The sequence below is a fragment of the Oryx dammah genome, unplaced genomic scaffold (assembly GCF_014754425.2).
Source record: "Oryx dammah isolate SB20612 unplaced genomic scaffold, SCBI_Odam_1.1 HiC_scaffold_20, whole genome shotgun sequence".
In the NCBI taxonomy this organism is placed as follows: Eukaryota; Metazoa; Chordata; class Mammalia; order Artiodactyla; family Bovidae; genus Oryx; species Oryx dammah.
Window position 1 is genome coordinate 53262957 of NW_024070204.1, and position 16613 is coordinate 53279569.

Below are 16613 nucleotides of genomic sequence, written 5' to 3' on the forward strand. Positions count from 1 at the left end.
GCCGCCGCCGCCGCTGCCGCCGCCTCCGGGGCCGGGGCCCCGTCGGTGGGGGCCGCCGGGCCGGCGGACGGCGGCGATGAGACACGGCTGCCCTTCCGCCGGGGCATCGCGCTGTTGGAGAGCGGCTGCGTAGACAACGTCCTGCAAGTCGGTGAGTCACGGGGCAGTCGCGGGGTCGTCTCTCCGTCCGTCAGTCCCTGGGGGGGGGGGACGCCCGCCCCCTCCCCTCTGGGCAGCCCCTCAGCGCAGCGCGCGCCCGCACCCCGCCCGATGCCCTCACTGGCCGGGACAGTCCTTCTGAGCGAAGCGCCCATTTCCTCTCCGCCCCTCCCCGCCCCCTGTCTCCCCGGACGGGCCAGCGCGAGTGGGAAATGAATCAGCAGGACGCGCCCCTCCGCGGGGTCCGCCGGGTGGGTGTCGGGTGCCCCCGGCCCGCTCCGTTCCCCGCCCTTCTCCTGGGGAGCACGTCCTGGAGAGCTGCTGACCCGTTTTGGGGGGTGAATGTGGACAAAGGCGCGGGCGGCCGGCCGGGCTCCGGCGGAGGGTGTCTGTGGTGGGGCCGTGCGGGGCGGGGGAGGGGGCGCGGGCCGCACAGACAATGCCGGCCGGGGCCGAGCCGGCGGCCGGGCCGCGCTCTGCGCTCTGCCTCGTCTCTCCCCTTGTCTGTCACTCCCCGGGCTTTCTCCGCTGCACCCCCCCTCCCCGCCCCCTCCATTTGAGGGGAGGGAAATACATTTTAATGCCACTCGGCGGCCGCTCCTCTCAGGGCTTCGACGGGCTGGCGGCCGCGGCGTTCCGGGGGGCCGGGAGAGTCGCTGCGGCGTCTGGGCTGGCCCGGGCGAGCTCCGCCGGCCGCCCCGGGATTTAAATGTCCTTCCCTCCGCGCCTCTCCGTCTCGGGCTGCGCGGGCGTCAGGCTGGACCCTTTTCCTGAGGGACCTCTCCTCCCGAGGACGCCCGCGAATCAAAGGGTGCGAGCCGGGCCCGTGGCAGCTGGCTCTTCCCCTTACCGGGGGACCGCGGCGTGCCCGGGGCTCCCGCCGGCGGAGTTCGGTTTGCACCGGGGAGGGGGCCGGGTCGGGCTCCGTGCGAGCCGCGGGGAGCTGCGGCCGGCGGCGGCCGGGGCGCGAGGCAGAGAGGCTTGGCGTCGGCTCCCGCGTCCCTCCCGGCGCGGCCGCCTGGCAGTCGGGCACGACCCCGCACTTTGTTCTCTTTTTCAGGCTTATTTGTGCCCCTTTCAGTTTTCTGTCACCCTCCGAAAAAGGGAAACCAAACAAAAGAGTCTCTTTATTTCTTTTCAGGGCTTGTAAAGTAGAAGATATTTGACAAAGGCGAGAGAAGGACTTAAAGCTGCACAGCCCTTCTTTCTCTGACAGACCATGAGAGTTTTCTCAGATACCGAGTTTTAAAAGCTTTCTCTGTGTTCCCCGCTCCCCCCACCTTCCAATGTGTCTTTCTGGTCAGATTTTTTTTTTTTTTCCCTATCTAGCTGTAGTGCTGGGGATGTTTGAGCTAGACGGAAAAGAACAATGCTGTAGTGAAACTCCCCCTTTCCTCGTATTTTTCTCCTGATTGCAAAACGGGCGTATTTTTCTACCCTCCTCTTATAGTGCTGTCTAGTTAAATTGTGGTGGTGAACGCGGTTCCTAATGAATGGGGAGAGATTTGGCAGCATCACTGTCTCTGATTTTTAATTTAATCTTCTCTTTCCGTAGTCAGTTCCTTTTATCCTTCTCTTTGGGAGTCGGGTAGGGGTCTGGGTGGGGCCCCAAGAGAGAATTAAGATTTGTTTTAATCCTGTCTGGTTAATTTGAATTCTAATGCAATCTGGGAACGTGATTTTTCTGCATGGTCATTTATTTCTAAAGGCCATCCCCAGTGTTGCTTTTTCTAGGTTAGACACCCTTTCCTTATGTCTGGAGGGGGGTTTAACTTCTGAGGCTATCCATCTATCCTTTAAAAAAAAACCAAAAACATTTAACATTCTTTCAAGTTATACCCCTCCTCCCCTTGTTTCCTGCCTGGTTGAAATGGATTGAAGCACATCCATGGTATCTCAGTATAACAAACTAGTTTGTGAGTTTTTATGGCTTGGCTGGCAATGCTGAGTTTTTTTTTCCCCCTTCTGTGCTTGACTCTGCTTGCAAGCAATGAGGAATGACAGGAGAGCGCACAGGGAGGGTTTCTTGGCTGATTGCATTTAAGCCAGGAATTCACTGTGAAAATAAAGCCAAGGGACGATAAATAAAAGATGCAATCTTCTCTAGGAGACAGACACACAGCGTGGGCCTTGCCTGCTTTCATTGGTGAAGAGGCCTGGGTGAGTTGTAAAAGAAAATAGTAACTTTCTGAATAGTCCCCAGAGGGGAAGGAGGCCACTGAATGGAGTTGGCAGTGGTTGATGTGAAGCAGGATGATGCTTCTCATAGCTTGAAGAGTTGACCACCCCTTTGGAAACACTTACTTACGTGCTAAACAAGTGCTGTACAAATGGTGGAAAAAATTCTTTTTTCCCCTCTGTGTTCTGCCAATTTCCTTAACTTCCAAGTTGTATTACTTGTTGTGCCAGTCGGTGTAGAGATGGAAGGCTGTTAAATGCCTGGCAGCTGGCACTGTGAGATAGAAAACTTATGACCAGGATTTTTTTTTTTCCCTTGATGAAGAACAGAGAGAGTGGCTAGGTTAACCATCTAATTTAGCTCTAAGTGGTGGTTTGAATTGGAACTAACATGAAGCTTATTTTATAATTTTGTGATTTGAGGTAGAAGTCTTTTTCGCTTCATAACCTGAAATGGAAAAGAACAGAATATGTGTTGATAGCATCATAAGCAGTTTTCTGGTATTGCAAAATTACAAGTTTGTTTGTACAGGAAGTATTCATTGACTTTTGTAGAGATGACTAAATTATAACTACAATACAGACAGTCTAGTTGCTGGACTTTATTTTGCACTTACAATGTTGAAGATTACTTAAGAATTGAGGGGCAGAGAATTGGGACGTCCCAGTATTTAAACATACTTTTCTTGGTTATTTTTCAACCCCTAGATTTTAAGAAGTTTAAAGGAAAAAAATTAAATATTTGAGTAGTAGTTGTAAGCAGTATTTAATTAGTGCAGAGCTGTTCATCAGTTGATTATGGGAAGTTTTAGAGAAAGCATTGTTGGCTTATTATTGTTAACTAATGATATATTGGAAGGGAGCTAATGCTGAAGGTGCTTGAATGTAAATATAATTGACAGTACTTTAAAGCAAAATTTTTGCCTGAAAAGTGAGTTAGTTGCTCAGTTGTGCCCAACTCTGCGACCCCATGGATTGCAGCCTACCAGGCTCGTCTGCCATGAGATTTTCCAGGCAAGGATACTGGAGTGGGTTGTCATTTGCTTCTCCAGGGGATCTTCCCAACCCAGGGATCGAACCCAAGTCTCCTGCATTGCAGGCAGATTCTTTATCGACTGAGCTACAAGGGAAGCCTGGAAAAGAGTGTCCCTAATGGGGTATGAAACTTGAAATGTAAAGGAAAAGACAGATACAAGTTACTTGATTTTAAAAAATCTCAAAGTTTCTGTAGGACTGAAAACATGATGGACCAAGTGAAGCAACTAACTGGTGTAGTTGTTTGTAACATGTTTGATCAAAGGCTAGCAGATAATTCCTGAAATTTGGGGAAAAAGATGAAGAGCTTGGTAGGAAAAATAGACATTTCACAAAGAAATGCAGATTATTAATAAATGTATTCATCTTCAATACAGGAGACAAAAATGGAAAGCTGTTTTCATCTACCACACTGACTCACGGGTAGATATTACCCAGAATTGATTGAGGAGTTGGGAGAATGGGATGCTGCCTCTCCTGATGCTGGGCACAGTCTTTTTGTGTCATCTCTAGGAATTTATTCTATAGATTTATTGATATCAGTGCGCAGAGATATTCAGTATGGTGGGTAATGATCCTTGCAGTATGGTTTGTAATTGAAAAGCTGGACTCAATCTAAATTTCTATCAGAGGGGAACTAGTTAAGAAGTACTCAGTGGAATACTATGCAACCATGAAAAAACAAAGTAAATTTTTATATACTGACATGTAAGGGCGACCAACATGTTTCATTTGAAAGCAAATCAACTGTTCATATAGTATGCTGCAGTTTCTGTTGAAAACAAAGACAGACTTGCATATTGGTGTTATAAAGATGTCTGGAAAGGCTACACAAGCAACCGTTGAATAGTGATTATCTTTGGAGATGAATGGGCAGTTTGGGGGGAGAATTTTACTTTTCATTGTATTAACTTACGGTTGGATTTTTCTTAAAATTAGAAGCATATGTTTTTGTAGTAAATCTTAGAAAAATTATCCTTGTGTTTTTAATGAATGCATATTTTTTGTTTTGGATTAGGTGTTTGTATGTGTGTCTCCTTTCTGAAGACCTGATGTATACTTAGTTTTCTTTTTTTGTTTTGAAACACCATTTCCTTATTTGTGACTGAACAATCATTTAAAAGCAAAGAATGTCTAAACAAAACTAGAAACTAGTCTGTTGTAGAAGGAAGGAGCTGAGTTTTAAAAGGAATTTTTTTTTTTTTTTTTTGCTGGTTACTTTTGGGAGAAAAGTTATGTTAACACTGGTAAGCATTCTAATGGTCTTTTCAGATTTGTTATTTAAATTTCATGATTTAGGGAGTAGCAAGGCAGTAAAAGGGGATTACTATTAGATACTAGATTTAGGATGGTTAAAATTTTAATCAGCTGACTTACTTGAGGCTAATTAGTTGGCCTTTGAGTATTTTTATTTTCTTTACAGACCAGAGATTATTGTATAAAGGTGCAATTCTGAATGCACTTTCAGAGATAGGTGTTTTGTTTATTGATGATGATATAGCTTATTGAATGTATTTCCAAGTTTAATGATATAGAACAAATTTGAATCAGAGCCTATACTTGTTAAGTCTTTTGGTTAATGAAGAATTACACAAAAGAACTTTTGAAACTAGTGCATATATGTATTTTCTTTTATTGTCTTCCTCTCTGAGTTGTTTCATTTGCTTATAATTGATTTTTTGAAAGTATTTGAGCATCTCATGTGCTCAGCATTGGTCTGAGGGAGTTTCAGTTTTCAATTTTAAGTGAAGAAAAGCTTTGAATTTTTGTCATACTTAGTTCTCTGATGGTTAGTACTGGTCTAATGAAGAAATCTGAAGTGTTCATTCAGAAGACAGAGTACTTTTTGTAGCCAGAAAATTTCAACAGTACTAGAAGGTGGGAACTGCGGATTTGAATTAAGTAAATACTTCTACCCTTGCTGCAGTCTTTAATTTCTTGCCATCTCCCCCCTCCCCGTTCTGAGTACACCCTGGAATTGAGGAATAGACCATTTCTCTTATTTTATTTCAACTGTGCATTGAATTTCATCCTTTCTTCAGATGCGAAACTTGGATACCTTTCCTTTTAAAAACATCAGGATTTTTTGGAACAGCTCCTTTAATAGAACAATTATTGCAATTAATTGAGCAGTCGAAGTCAGTATTGTCTTTAGGTATGTCCTGGCCAGTTGTTAAGATGTTTATCCGTTTTCCTTTATCATTGGCTTCTTTTCTTTTCACAATGGGTAGTCAATAACTATCAATTCAAACTTTAAATGTTTCATCTGGAAAAATAACAAGCTAGCATGTCTTCTCTACTCAAAATCATATTAAGAGTTTACTTAAGAATGCATGATTTCAACTAGTAATATCTTTAGTGAACAGGATGGCCTTGAGGGAATGACTGATGCTTTTTTTTAAAGAAAGTTGTCCCTTTTAAAAATTATACAAATGGGTTTGTGCTGTGTTTTATATTTTTGTGTTAGAAAATCACTTTTCTTCAGTGATGGAAAGTGAATTTGGTACCTTTATTTTAAGAAACTTACCTATGTGTATGATAAAATAAACTCATGTTGTGTTAGAAATTTTTATAGGGGCAATCATTAAACTTGATCTGCTGTTGACTTTCAACTGTTATATATTTAAGAGAACAAATATCCTACAAAAGAAGTCAGATTATAGGTAAGTATAAACTTCTATGAACAAATCAGGTTATAGGAAACTATTTTTTAAATGGTAGTAAATTACATAGAGCCCATAAAACCATGTTTAGTTACCTTTCAAATTACTATCACATAGTTTGAAGAATGGTGCTTTTTCCCAACAAAAACCTAATTTAATTTTCTTGGTTTATTAATTTTTGATATATGTAAATATTTGAACATTATTGTAAACTAGAAAACATGAGCCATTTCTTCCTCTAAGTGAGTAGAAAGACTCATCTCCTGCTGAGAAATCAGTAACGAATGATAATTTGGAGAAATATGTTACATAGTTTTGTCCCATGAGAAGAGACTCTTGTTTCTCAATCCTAGCCAGAGTCTCAAAAATAAAGGGTATTAGTTAGATTTGTTTGAAAAGATCCGAATATCTTTCCACTTTCTGCTTTCAGTGCCGGGTGTTCCGCTGAGAATATGCTTTGCACATAGTTTTCAGTTCTTTAAAAATAGGATGCTTCCTTAATTTTTTTGATCTAGAAAAGGTGGCCGAAACAAGTTTTGGAGAGAATGCAGTGCAAAATCTGCTTTTCATTTTGGATTAAATGTTGACTTTCAGCTGGTAGTAAGTGAACTCTGTTGCTAAGGGTATGCTAACTGAATTCTTAAGTGTTAACTAGTTTTCTGTCAGCATATATTACAAGTATTTATTTTGTTATTGTTCAGTTGCTAAGTCGTGTCTGACTCTTTGCAATAAACGAATATATTTATGTGTTTATAGCTAATTTGATGTTCCCAAGTGAGAGAGACAAATGAAAGTAGGTGTCATTTGAGTATCGTTGCCCCAAGCATATTTCAGTGACCCCTGTGTACAGGTGCATTCTTCTGTTTCTTCTTAAATATACCAACAGGTGAGATGCTGTTTTTATACAAAACTGTTGTGTGATAGTTATTATACACCTGTAGAGGTCTGGAGATTTGTAGAGATCAATTCCGGCCTCTTCCGTTTTGCTGATGAGAAAACCACGGCACAGACACGTTGAGTAATTTGTCCTGATAGGTATAGTAAATTGCAAAGTTAAACATGGAATCTCTGTTTTTCTACTCACAGACTGCCTCTTAATTTGCTGGGAACATTTGGTAAATTTCAGAAAATCTTCAAAATTAGGACAAGCATATCTTGAATGTAAATTGTCTTTGATGTTAGAGAGATTATTTGGTTAACATTTCATTTAGTGTTATAAAAGTATTTTTTTCCTAGATAGCATTTTAGTTTCAGACCAGATTCTAATGGCTTCAGTTAAGCAGTGATTCTAGCTTGTTTAGTGCATGCTTGGGTAAAACATTTGTAGACATTGTAGAGATGTTCTATGATGGATTAAAATTCAGGAAAAGTTGGTTATTATGATTGCTGACTGTATGAAACTATATTACAGTTGGTGTGAATCTACATCATTGTATGCATACCTCCTTGTAATACAGAATTTACTGAAAGTTGAAAATACACAGAACAATAGATGTCAGTACCTTGTAGGAAATTTGCTCTGAATTTAATATGTTTATGAAAACATAGAGACTGTGTTTGGCCTGTTTTTGAGCATTTTTCAGTGTCTGTCAGTGGTACTCCACCCTCATCATCAGTAAATAGTACTGTATACATAACCCCTAGATGCACTTCTTTCATGTAATTGATGTGGCCTCAAAACTTTATTAACATCTCTTGTGTGATTTGGGGCTTTTCTTTATTTAACTGCATATCGTTTATGTTGAGCCTCTTAATATTCCTGTAACATTTACTAATAGTAATAATAATAATAATAATAATAATAGCAGTCACTTTCAGCACATTTAACCATGTGCCAGTTACTGTTCCAAGTATGTTATGTTTCTTAGCCCTGTGGAGTTAGGTACTTTTATTATTCTCATTTTATAGATGAGAAAACTGAAGCATAGGAAAAAAAGTGCAAGTGACTTTTGCCCAGGGTCATATGGGCTGGTAAGTTATGGAGCCAGACACAGCCTCTCTGGCCGGTACGCTCACCCTCTGAGTAATGTTACTCGTGATGCATCATCATTAGCTATTCTAGAAACTTCATCTTTATGTTTATAATAATCTCTTGCTACTTTCTAGAGTGATTTTTCACCGTAGCCAGAATTTTAAGTTGTGATCAGAGCTATGATTTTTAACATGTATTTTTAAAATGTGATTTTAAGATTTGAAAAACTACATTTTAAAAAGGCCTTTTGTGAATTAATTTCAGCTTTGGAAGATGGTTGTGTGGGGTGGTTTTGACTATCACTCACCAGACACTTCTCTAACTTTTGAAGAAGGAATATCTTCCATCTAGGATCTAATTGCAATATATATGCCACATATAGATGTATCTTTTATAACTTTTTGAATGTTATGATTAAAAATTATACTATTTCTTGTGCTAATAAAAAGATTTAATTTTCTTTGAAAATTGAAAAGATGTTAATTGGAAGGATGCAGGATAACCTGTCAGTACATTTAACTGAAAAAGCTGATCAGATAAATTGAAAGCTTATGTAGTGAATTAATGTGCTTAAAATTCAAGTGACTCACTACCTGGTCCTACCATATTTAACAGTCTGTCTGTTAAAGCATTTTTCATTGTTAATTGATGTCAGATCTCTAATGTTACAAGGTATTATACAGAAACTGCATAAGAAGATAGTACGTTGAATGAATCCACAGAAGCAAGATTTAAGTTCTTTTAATTACATTAATACAATTTAGAATGCTATATGTGCCACTTTATAGCTGTTAAGTATTTGCTGTGATTAGCATTTTATATAGGTATTTTATTATATCAGTGTAAAGGGCAAAGCCTGGAGCCTCTTCTGGTATCGCTGTTGATTGGTAAAGGCTAGCAGAAGTTGAAGGCAGTGCTGTAGACTGGTTATGTTGAGCCTTTGTTCCTGCTACAGCTTATTAACTTATTTCTACGAAGAAGATGGTTATGGTTTTTCTAAATAAAATAAATACCTAAAATGCAAATATCATGTTTGTAGTCAGATGTATGTGAGAGAAGACTTTTTAAAAAAAAATAAGTTTACCTTATTTCTTTACGAGTTTATTTTTTAATTTAAATTTTTTATTTCTTGGACCATGCAGCGAGATTTAAACCAGGCCCTCAGCAGTGAAATCGCTGAGGCCCAACCACCAGACTTTGAGAGAAGTCCTAGACTTTTTTTTTTTTTTAAAGCATTCTTCAAGCTTCCTTTAACATTTAGGATTTTGAACTGCAGATACCATATTCTCATTCTTTCTTCCTTCTTTCCCATAATTATCACCTGTGTAGTTTTTGTCTTATCTTTTCTCTGCTGCTGCTAAGTCACTTCAGTCGTGTCCGACTCTGTGACCCCATTGACGACAGCCCACCAGGCTCCCCCGTCCCTGGGATTCTCCAGGCAAGAACACTGGAGTGTATTGCCATTTCCTTCTCCAGTGCATGAAAATGAAAAGTGAAAGTGAGGTCGCTCAGTCATGTCTGACTCTTTGTGACCCCATGGACTGTAGCCTACCAGGCTTTTCAGTCCATGGGATTTACCAGGCAAGAATACTGGAGTGAGGTGCTATCACCATGGTAAAAAGCTGAGGACAGGAATGACCAATGGCTGCTTTGTGATGATGAGGTGAGACTTGAGGGTAGGAGATAGGGGAACCTCTGCACTCAGCCTGCCTCAGAGTTCCAGTTTCTTTCTTCGTTTTCCTCCTTCCCTGTTGCCCATCCTTGTTCTCTTTGTTGGGCATGGGAAATGGAGTCAGGGAGTGAGGAATAGGAGAGCATGGTAGGGAAAAAGACAAGAAATCCAAAGAGGTGGTACATATCAACCAAGAGACTGTATTCCATTCCTTTCTTTGCCAGCTGTTGTCCTCTCCCCTTCAACCTCCCTTGATTTAGGGAAATAAAAATTGAGGTCACAAGGACCTATGTGTTCCAGCTACTTGGCTGCTATTTTTAGCCTGACCCTACATCAGGCTGGCACTGGGCCATGGTGGCATAGGGCCAGCAGATTGTGGGACTGCTTAACAAACGTCAGAAACTCAGCTTTTCAGTTATCAAACTGAACCAGTTTTCATATCTGTCCTATGCTGTGCTATTCTACTTACCTCTACCTTTTTGAAATGGGACATGCATGTTTTTTAAGATTGATTTTGGACGGTAGTCAATAATACTGTGATAATTACTTTAGATAGAAGAAAGATTTAAGAATTGCCTTATCAGGTCAGACATATGTCTTGCCCAATAATTAACGGTTTTGTGGTGTCACCAAGAGGTATGAAATTTGCCTAACTTAAAATGCCTTGGGCATCTTTAAAATTGCCATTCCTGTTGAAGTTCTAGAGTCTGAATTGGTTTATATAATTATAGGTGTCATCAGACACTGAAAAAAAAACACATGTACTGTTTTTTCTACAGTTGTCAGTATTCTCTGCTGACACAGTTGTGTGTGTTTAGGTTTGGTTAATGCTGTAAGAACGTGTAGCAAATAAAAAAGCTTACTATTTATTCTAGTAGGAAGTGTAGGTGGGTTTTGATTGAAATACCAGTATCAATAGATTCTATATACCCTAGAGCCAGTATCATGTGGATTATATTTGCAAACCGAGTCTTAACTTTTGTATGTAAATGTGCATTTAAAATTTATTTGATTATCAATTGTATTCAAAATGAAAAATACGTTGTATTTGTTTTTGTATAATTTTGGAAAGAAGTACAAAGAATACCACAGTGTGAACCTGTATCTTTGGAGGGGACTTTGGTAGGAAGAGGAGTATATTTTCCATAGTGGTACATAGAAAACTTGAGGTTATGTTAGGGGTGATTTTCAGTGTACTGTGGACTGCACTGAATATGAGTAGAAATAGGGTGATGATTACTCACTTATTCAGTGACTCCTGGTATAATGTACTTAGATCTGTTGGATGGCAGGGTAACATTTAGTGCATTGATCTGATGCCCTTCTGAAGGTAACTAAGTAATTGACCAAAATAGCTAGAAATAGAATCAAATGGGTATTTTCTTCACTTTGTCTTTAAGGTAGTTTATTGGATGAATTTTGCTGAATTGACTGTTTTGAAATAAACCTTAAGGTGAGAGATTTAGTAAAAGATGACTTGCTACTTTGAGTGAAAAAAATTTTCATTAGGGGATATAATCAGAATGTCTTGGGGATACAGTACCGAGTACAGTTGAACTGTATCACAGTGTAGTAGTTACATCACATGATGTCTTTCTGCAGTAAGAGGTTATGGTAGGTGTATTTTCCAAAAGTGGATTGGCGATAGATCCGTTGATCCATCTGTGTATGTGTCTATAGATAGGGGGGTGTGTGTGTGCATGTATATATGCACACATTTATATGTACATATCACGGACTCAATGGACGTGAGTCTGAGTGAACTCCGGGAGATGGTGATGGACAGGGAGGCTTGGAGCGCTGCGATTCATGGGGTCGCAAAGAGTCGGACATGACTGAGCGACTGAACTGAACTGATTTATAATTTAATACAATGCTTAGAACACTAATCTACTGGATGGTCGTAGGTAAGTGATTATCTTATAGATCCTTAATGTAATTTAGATTTTATTTAGGTGAGTCATGTAAATGATGTCAGCTCCAGTTTAACTAATAAGCTTGATTAAAACCAAAGCCCAGACGGTAGTTTAACTAGAGCTGTTAAAAGTCTTACAAGCAGAGTGCGCAAATGACGTTCTTTATTGGAACTTGTCAGAGCAGTTTCTTTGCAGTTTTTGTGGATCCCTCTTAGCAGTTTATTAAAAAGGCATTTTGTCTAAGCTGTTTGATTAAACAGCAGGAAATTCCAAAGTATTGGATAGTGTCGCGTTTTTGCTTTCAATGAGAGCTATTGCAGTGGGGAAATTTTTTTTTGAAACTATTTTAACAATTTGTGGAAATTTTTAATTTTAAAATAGACTTAAAAAACTCTATTTCAACAGTAATTTAAGTTTCATCCATGTCTCATGCTCATCTGTCTTCCTTAGTTCGTTTTCAGAGTTTATGATTTTAGGTGTGTCTGAAAGAAATTGGTGCTCTAGGAGCCAGTGACTGAGTTGATTCAAAATTGAGTGCGATGTATCAGGTCTGAATTTGCATGATGGTGGCTCTGTCAGTAAGGAATCCACCTGCAGTGCTGGAGACCCCGGTTTGATGCCTGATTTGGAAAGATCCCCTGGAGAAGGAGATGGCAGCCGACTTCAGTATTTTTGTCTGGGAAATCCCATAGACAGAGGAGCCTGAAGGGCTACCGTACATGGAGTCAAAGAGTGTCAGATACAACTAAGCAACCAAAGACCACCACAGCATAGCTCAGCAGTGGCTTTGTCTTTTGATTTTGATAAATCTTGAGACATCAGAGTTTCTGTACTCATATGAATTTTATTTTTTGAATAAAAGAATATGGTTTGTATTTTTAAAAATTCTTTGTGTATGTGTTGTGTGTTCATGCCTGTTTGTGTGCGTGCGTGCGTGCGTGTTGGGGTTTTGGGAAGGAGTGGTGATAAAGATGATTTATGTGGCGATGGGTTAAGGCCAGAGAGGCACGAAAAATTCAAGAAGCCATGTTCAAATATAGAGGGTCCCTTTCCTCCTCTGTTTTCTGGCATAAGCACTGGTCTGCTTATGTAATGTTATAAAAAATGTATTTTTTACTTACTTCTCCCCCCTCCCTCCCATATTCTTCCTGTTAAAAACTTTATTCAGAATGTAATATGTGCAGTGTATAATGGCTGTCTTACAGTGGTTTTATGGATGGATTGGCTATTGCATCTCTAAAAGGCTACTTTTTAAAATTTACTCCTTGAGGTTCTTCTCTTTACAGTTGTGGAGTAACTCGTTTTCTCTTTATTTTTGATTTGCATTTTTATCATTTAGAATTGAGCTTTGAATCCGGCTCTCTCAAGAAGTCTTATTTATTAGTAAACCTAGAAAATTCTGTGACTTAACTTTCAAGATTCTGTGTCTTGACTTTAATAAGCCTTACCCAGGAAATCCAGAACTGTCGTACTATTTTAAAAAAGATGTAATAGTAAATCAAGTTCATATATATATGTGTGTATATATATACACACACATATATTTAGGTATATGTTATAGGTATAGGTATATGCTATAGATGTTCTTTGAGTGAGAGTAGGTAGATCTTCTAACATTCTCGAAGGGGTTATTATGGAGACTGACACTGGCTTGTCTGATTCAGGATCTTTTCCAGACTTCAGAACACAACTGTGGGACTCAGCTTTAATGTAAAAGTTGGAAAAAACGAGGGATAGTTTCTTATGAGAAATTACTGTGTGTAGAATTATAGATCTCTAAGCATCTTTTATAGAGGGGGGGGTACTAGTTAGGCTATCAAAGAACATGAAGTGCTAACAAATGTACTCTGCCATATATTGTTACAGGAGCATTTTGAGTTTGCTATTGTTTAATAAATATTTCTAGTCATGTTTTTTTGGGGTGAGAATTATAGAGTATTTAAATACAAAGTCCCCTTTTAGAGTTGAAAGATAAATCTGCTTGAGTTAAAAAAAAACTGGCAAATTTTAAATCCAGGACAGCTAACTGTTTAACAGTGCCAGTGCTGTGTATGCATAGTAGGCATTGAAATGTCCCTTGAAGGAATGGTAAGCTTAGATTATATGCCAGTATTTTGTGTGTACCTATATGAAATTATCTTAGTTAAAAAAAAGAAATATTTCCAAGCCCCAATTTCTATTTGACTTTCTGAATCAGAGTTATTATTAGTCTTTTAGGAGGTATTTTGAATAGGAATAGGACCATAAGATAGGAAGGTTGGTTTTAAAAACTTGATATATTATCATCAGTACATTTCTACAAAGACCATGTAAGGTTTCTTTCTTCCTTTTCTAATTTGAGGGGACTTTTTTCTCCCAGCTTGTTAATAGCATCAGCCAAAAACCTATTCCGAAAGCAGCTTATTTATTAGATTATTCCAGCTTCCAAACAGAAAATAATTTGGGCATTCCTGTGTAGAGCAGTACTTTTGGGTTACCAAAGAAAATAACTTTGAATTTTAAATATCTTTGAATGATTAAGAGATTGCTTTTTCCTTTTATTTGATGTCTCACTTTTGAAAGAAGTTGGCAAAAATAAATTTAACTGGTTTCTTAAAACTTTCTTCAGATGACTTGCAAAGCACATACAACTTCAAAACATCCCACAAGATCTTACACATTGTAAAAAGACATTCACTAATTCAGTAGGAATGTTTATTAAACTAGTCTACAAAATGCTGATGACTTTCTCTTGACATAGAATTTCCTTAAGATTCAATATTGCATAAGATGGGGCACACCAGGCAGTTTTTGGAGCAGCAAAGGTGTATTCCCAGTGCTTGGCTTGTGAAAGGGGGATCCAGATAGTGAGAGACCACGTGTTCCCATTTGCCCAGTCATTCTTGGGCCTCTTTGGCTAGCATAATCAGGAACAGTGACCTCTTTGACACATTTTCCAGTTCAGCTGATAACATACATGATTACCCTAGCCATATATCTTGTTTTTCAGAAAGAAGGGGACAATTAAAAAATCAGTTTAGAATTACATTCTGTGTGTGCACATGCTAGAGTGTGTGTGTAGACAGGAAGGGAGGGAACGGCGAGCTGTTTGGGACAGAAGGGAGACCTCTGGCTTATCTGTGGTCTTTATCAGTGGGCTCCACTCACTGTTTCTCAGACAGGACACAGATGCTTTCTTTTTGGGTTCAGTTCAGTTCAGTTGCTTAGTCGTGTCCAACTCTTTGCGACCCCATGAACTGCAACACGCCAGGCCTCCCTGTCCATCACCAACTCCCCGAGCTCGCTCAAACTCACGTCCATCGAGTCGGTGATGCCGACCAGCCATCTCATCCTCTGTCGTCCCCTTCTCCTCCTGCCCTCTATCTTTCCCAGTATCAGGGTCTTTTCCAGTGAGTCAGCTCTTCTCATTAGGTAGCCAAAGTATTGGAGTTTCAGCTTCAACATCAGTCCCTCCAGTGAACACCCAGGACTGATCTCCTTTAGAATGGACTGGTTGGATCTCCTTGCAGTCCAAGGGACTCTCAAGAGTCTTCTCCAACACCACAGTTCAAAAGCATCATTCTTCGGCGCTCAGCCTTCTTTATAGTCCAACTCTCGCATCCATACATGACCACTGGAAAAACCATAGCCTTGACTAGACGGACCTTTGTTGGCAAAGTAATGTCTCTACTTTTGAATATGCTATCTAGGTTGGTCATAACTTTCCTTCCAAGAAGTAAGGGTCTTTTAATTTCATGGCTGCAGTCATCATCTGCAGTGATTTTGGAGCCCAGAAAAATACAGTCAGCCACTGTTTCCACTGTTTGCCCATCTATTTCCCATGAAGTGATGGGACCAGATGCCATGAGCTTTAAGCCAACTTTTTCACTCTCCTCTTTCACTTTCATCAAGAGGCCCTTTAGTTCTTCCTCACTTTCTGCCATAAGGGTGTTGGCATTCACCAAAAAAAGCAGTTAATGAAGAGACTTTCCATCTCCATGGGTTTGATACGTATTCTCCTCTCCCCTGCTTTTAGTAACTTTAGTTCAGTTGCTCAGTGGTGTCCAACTCTTTGCGACCCCATGAATCACAGCACACCAGGCCTCCCTGTCTCTCACCAACTCTCGGAGTTCACTCAGACTCACGTCCATCGAGTCAGTGATGCCATCCAGCCATCTTATCCTCTGTTGTCCCCTTCTCCTCCTGCCTCCAATCCTTCCCAGCATCAGAGTCTTTTCCAACGAGTCAACTCTTTGCATGAGGTGGCCAAAGTACTGGAGTTTCAGCTTTAGCATCATTCCTTCCAAAGAAATCCCAGGGTTGATCTCCTTCAGAATGGACTGGTTGGATGTCCTTGCAGTCCAAGGGACTCTCAAGAGTCTTCTCCAACACCACAGTTCAAAAGCATCAATTCTTTGGTGCTCAGCTTTCTTCACAGTCCAACTCTCACATCCATACATGACCACTGGACAAACCATAGCCTTGACTAGATGGACCTTTGTTGGCAAAGTAATGTCTCTGCTTTTAAATATGCTATCTAGGTTGGTCATAACTTTTCTTCAAGATACGTAAATTTTCCTGTCTTTATTTGATGTTGTAGGGCTCTAGCATATGTTTGTATTAATGCTATAATTCCATTTCGTACATTTTCTTACTTGTGTTCGATGTTTGCAGGTACTGCTCATTTTAGGCACTTGCAGTTAACTACTGCTGCATAATTTGCTGATCCTATGGCTGTGAGCTGGAGAAGAGGCCTGACCCATCAGAAGACGAGAATCCTCTTGCTGGGTCTTGTCTTACTATCTGTACAACCTTAAGCAGATCACATACTGGCTCTGAATTCCCTTGAGCTCTTATAAAATGAAAATAACCGTACCTCTGTCTCCTCTCTCATGAGACTGTTAAGAGACCTACGTGGGAATGTGTGAAAGTACTTGAATTCTGAGTATTTACACAGAAGGGAAATACATTATTTTTATGCTTAGTTTCCCCCTGATTTTCTTCATTTATTATTATTTTCCTCAAGTTTTCTGTGTTTT

At 40.0% G+C, this 16613-nt stretch overlaps 1 protein-coding gene across 1 annotated transcript in view; it reads left to right on the top strand.

Moving 5' to 3' along the window:
• ZSWIM6 (zinc finger SWIM-type containing 6) overlaps nucleotides 1–16613 on the top strand; it is a 212658-nt gene that overhangs the window by 755 nt on the left and 195290 nt on the right. Inside the window, exon 2 of the mRNA XM_040262393.1 lies at nucleotides 3–151. Coding sequence (XP_040118327.1) covers nucleotides 3–151 — 149 coding nt within the window. The remainder of the gene's footprint in view (nucleotides 1–2; nucleotides 152–16613) is intronic.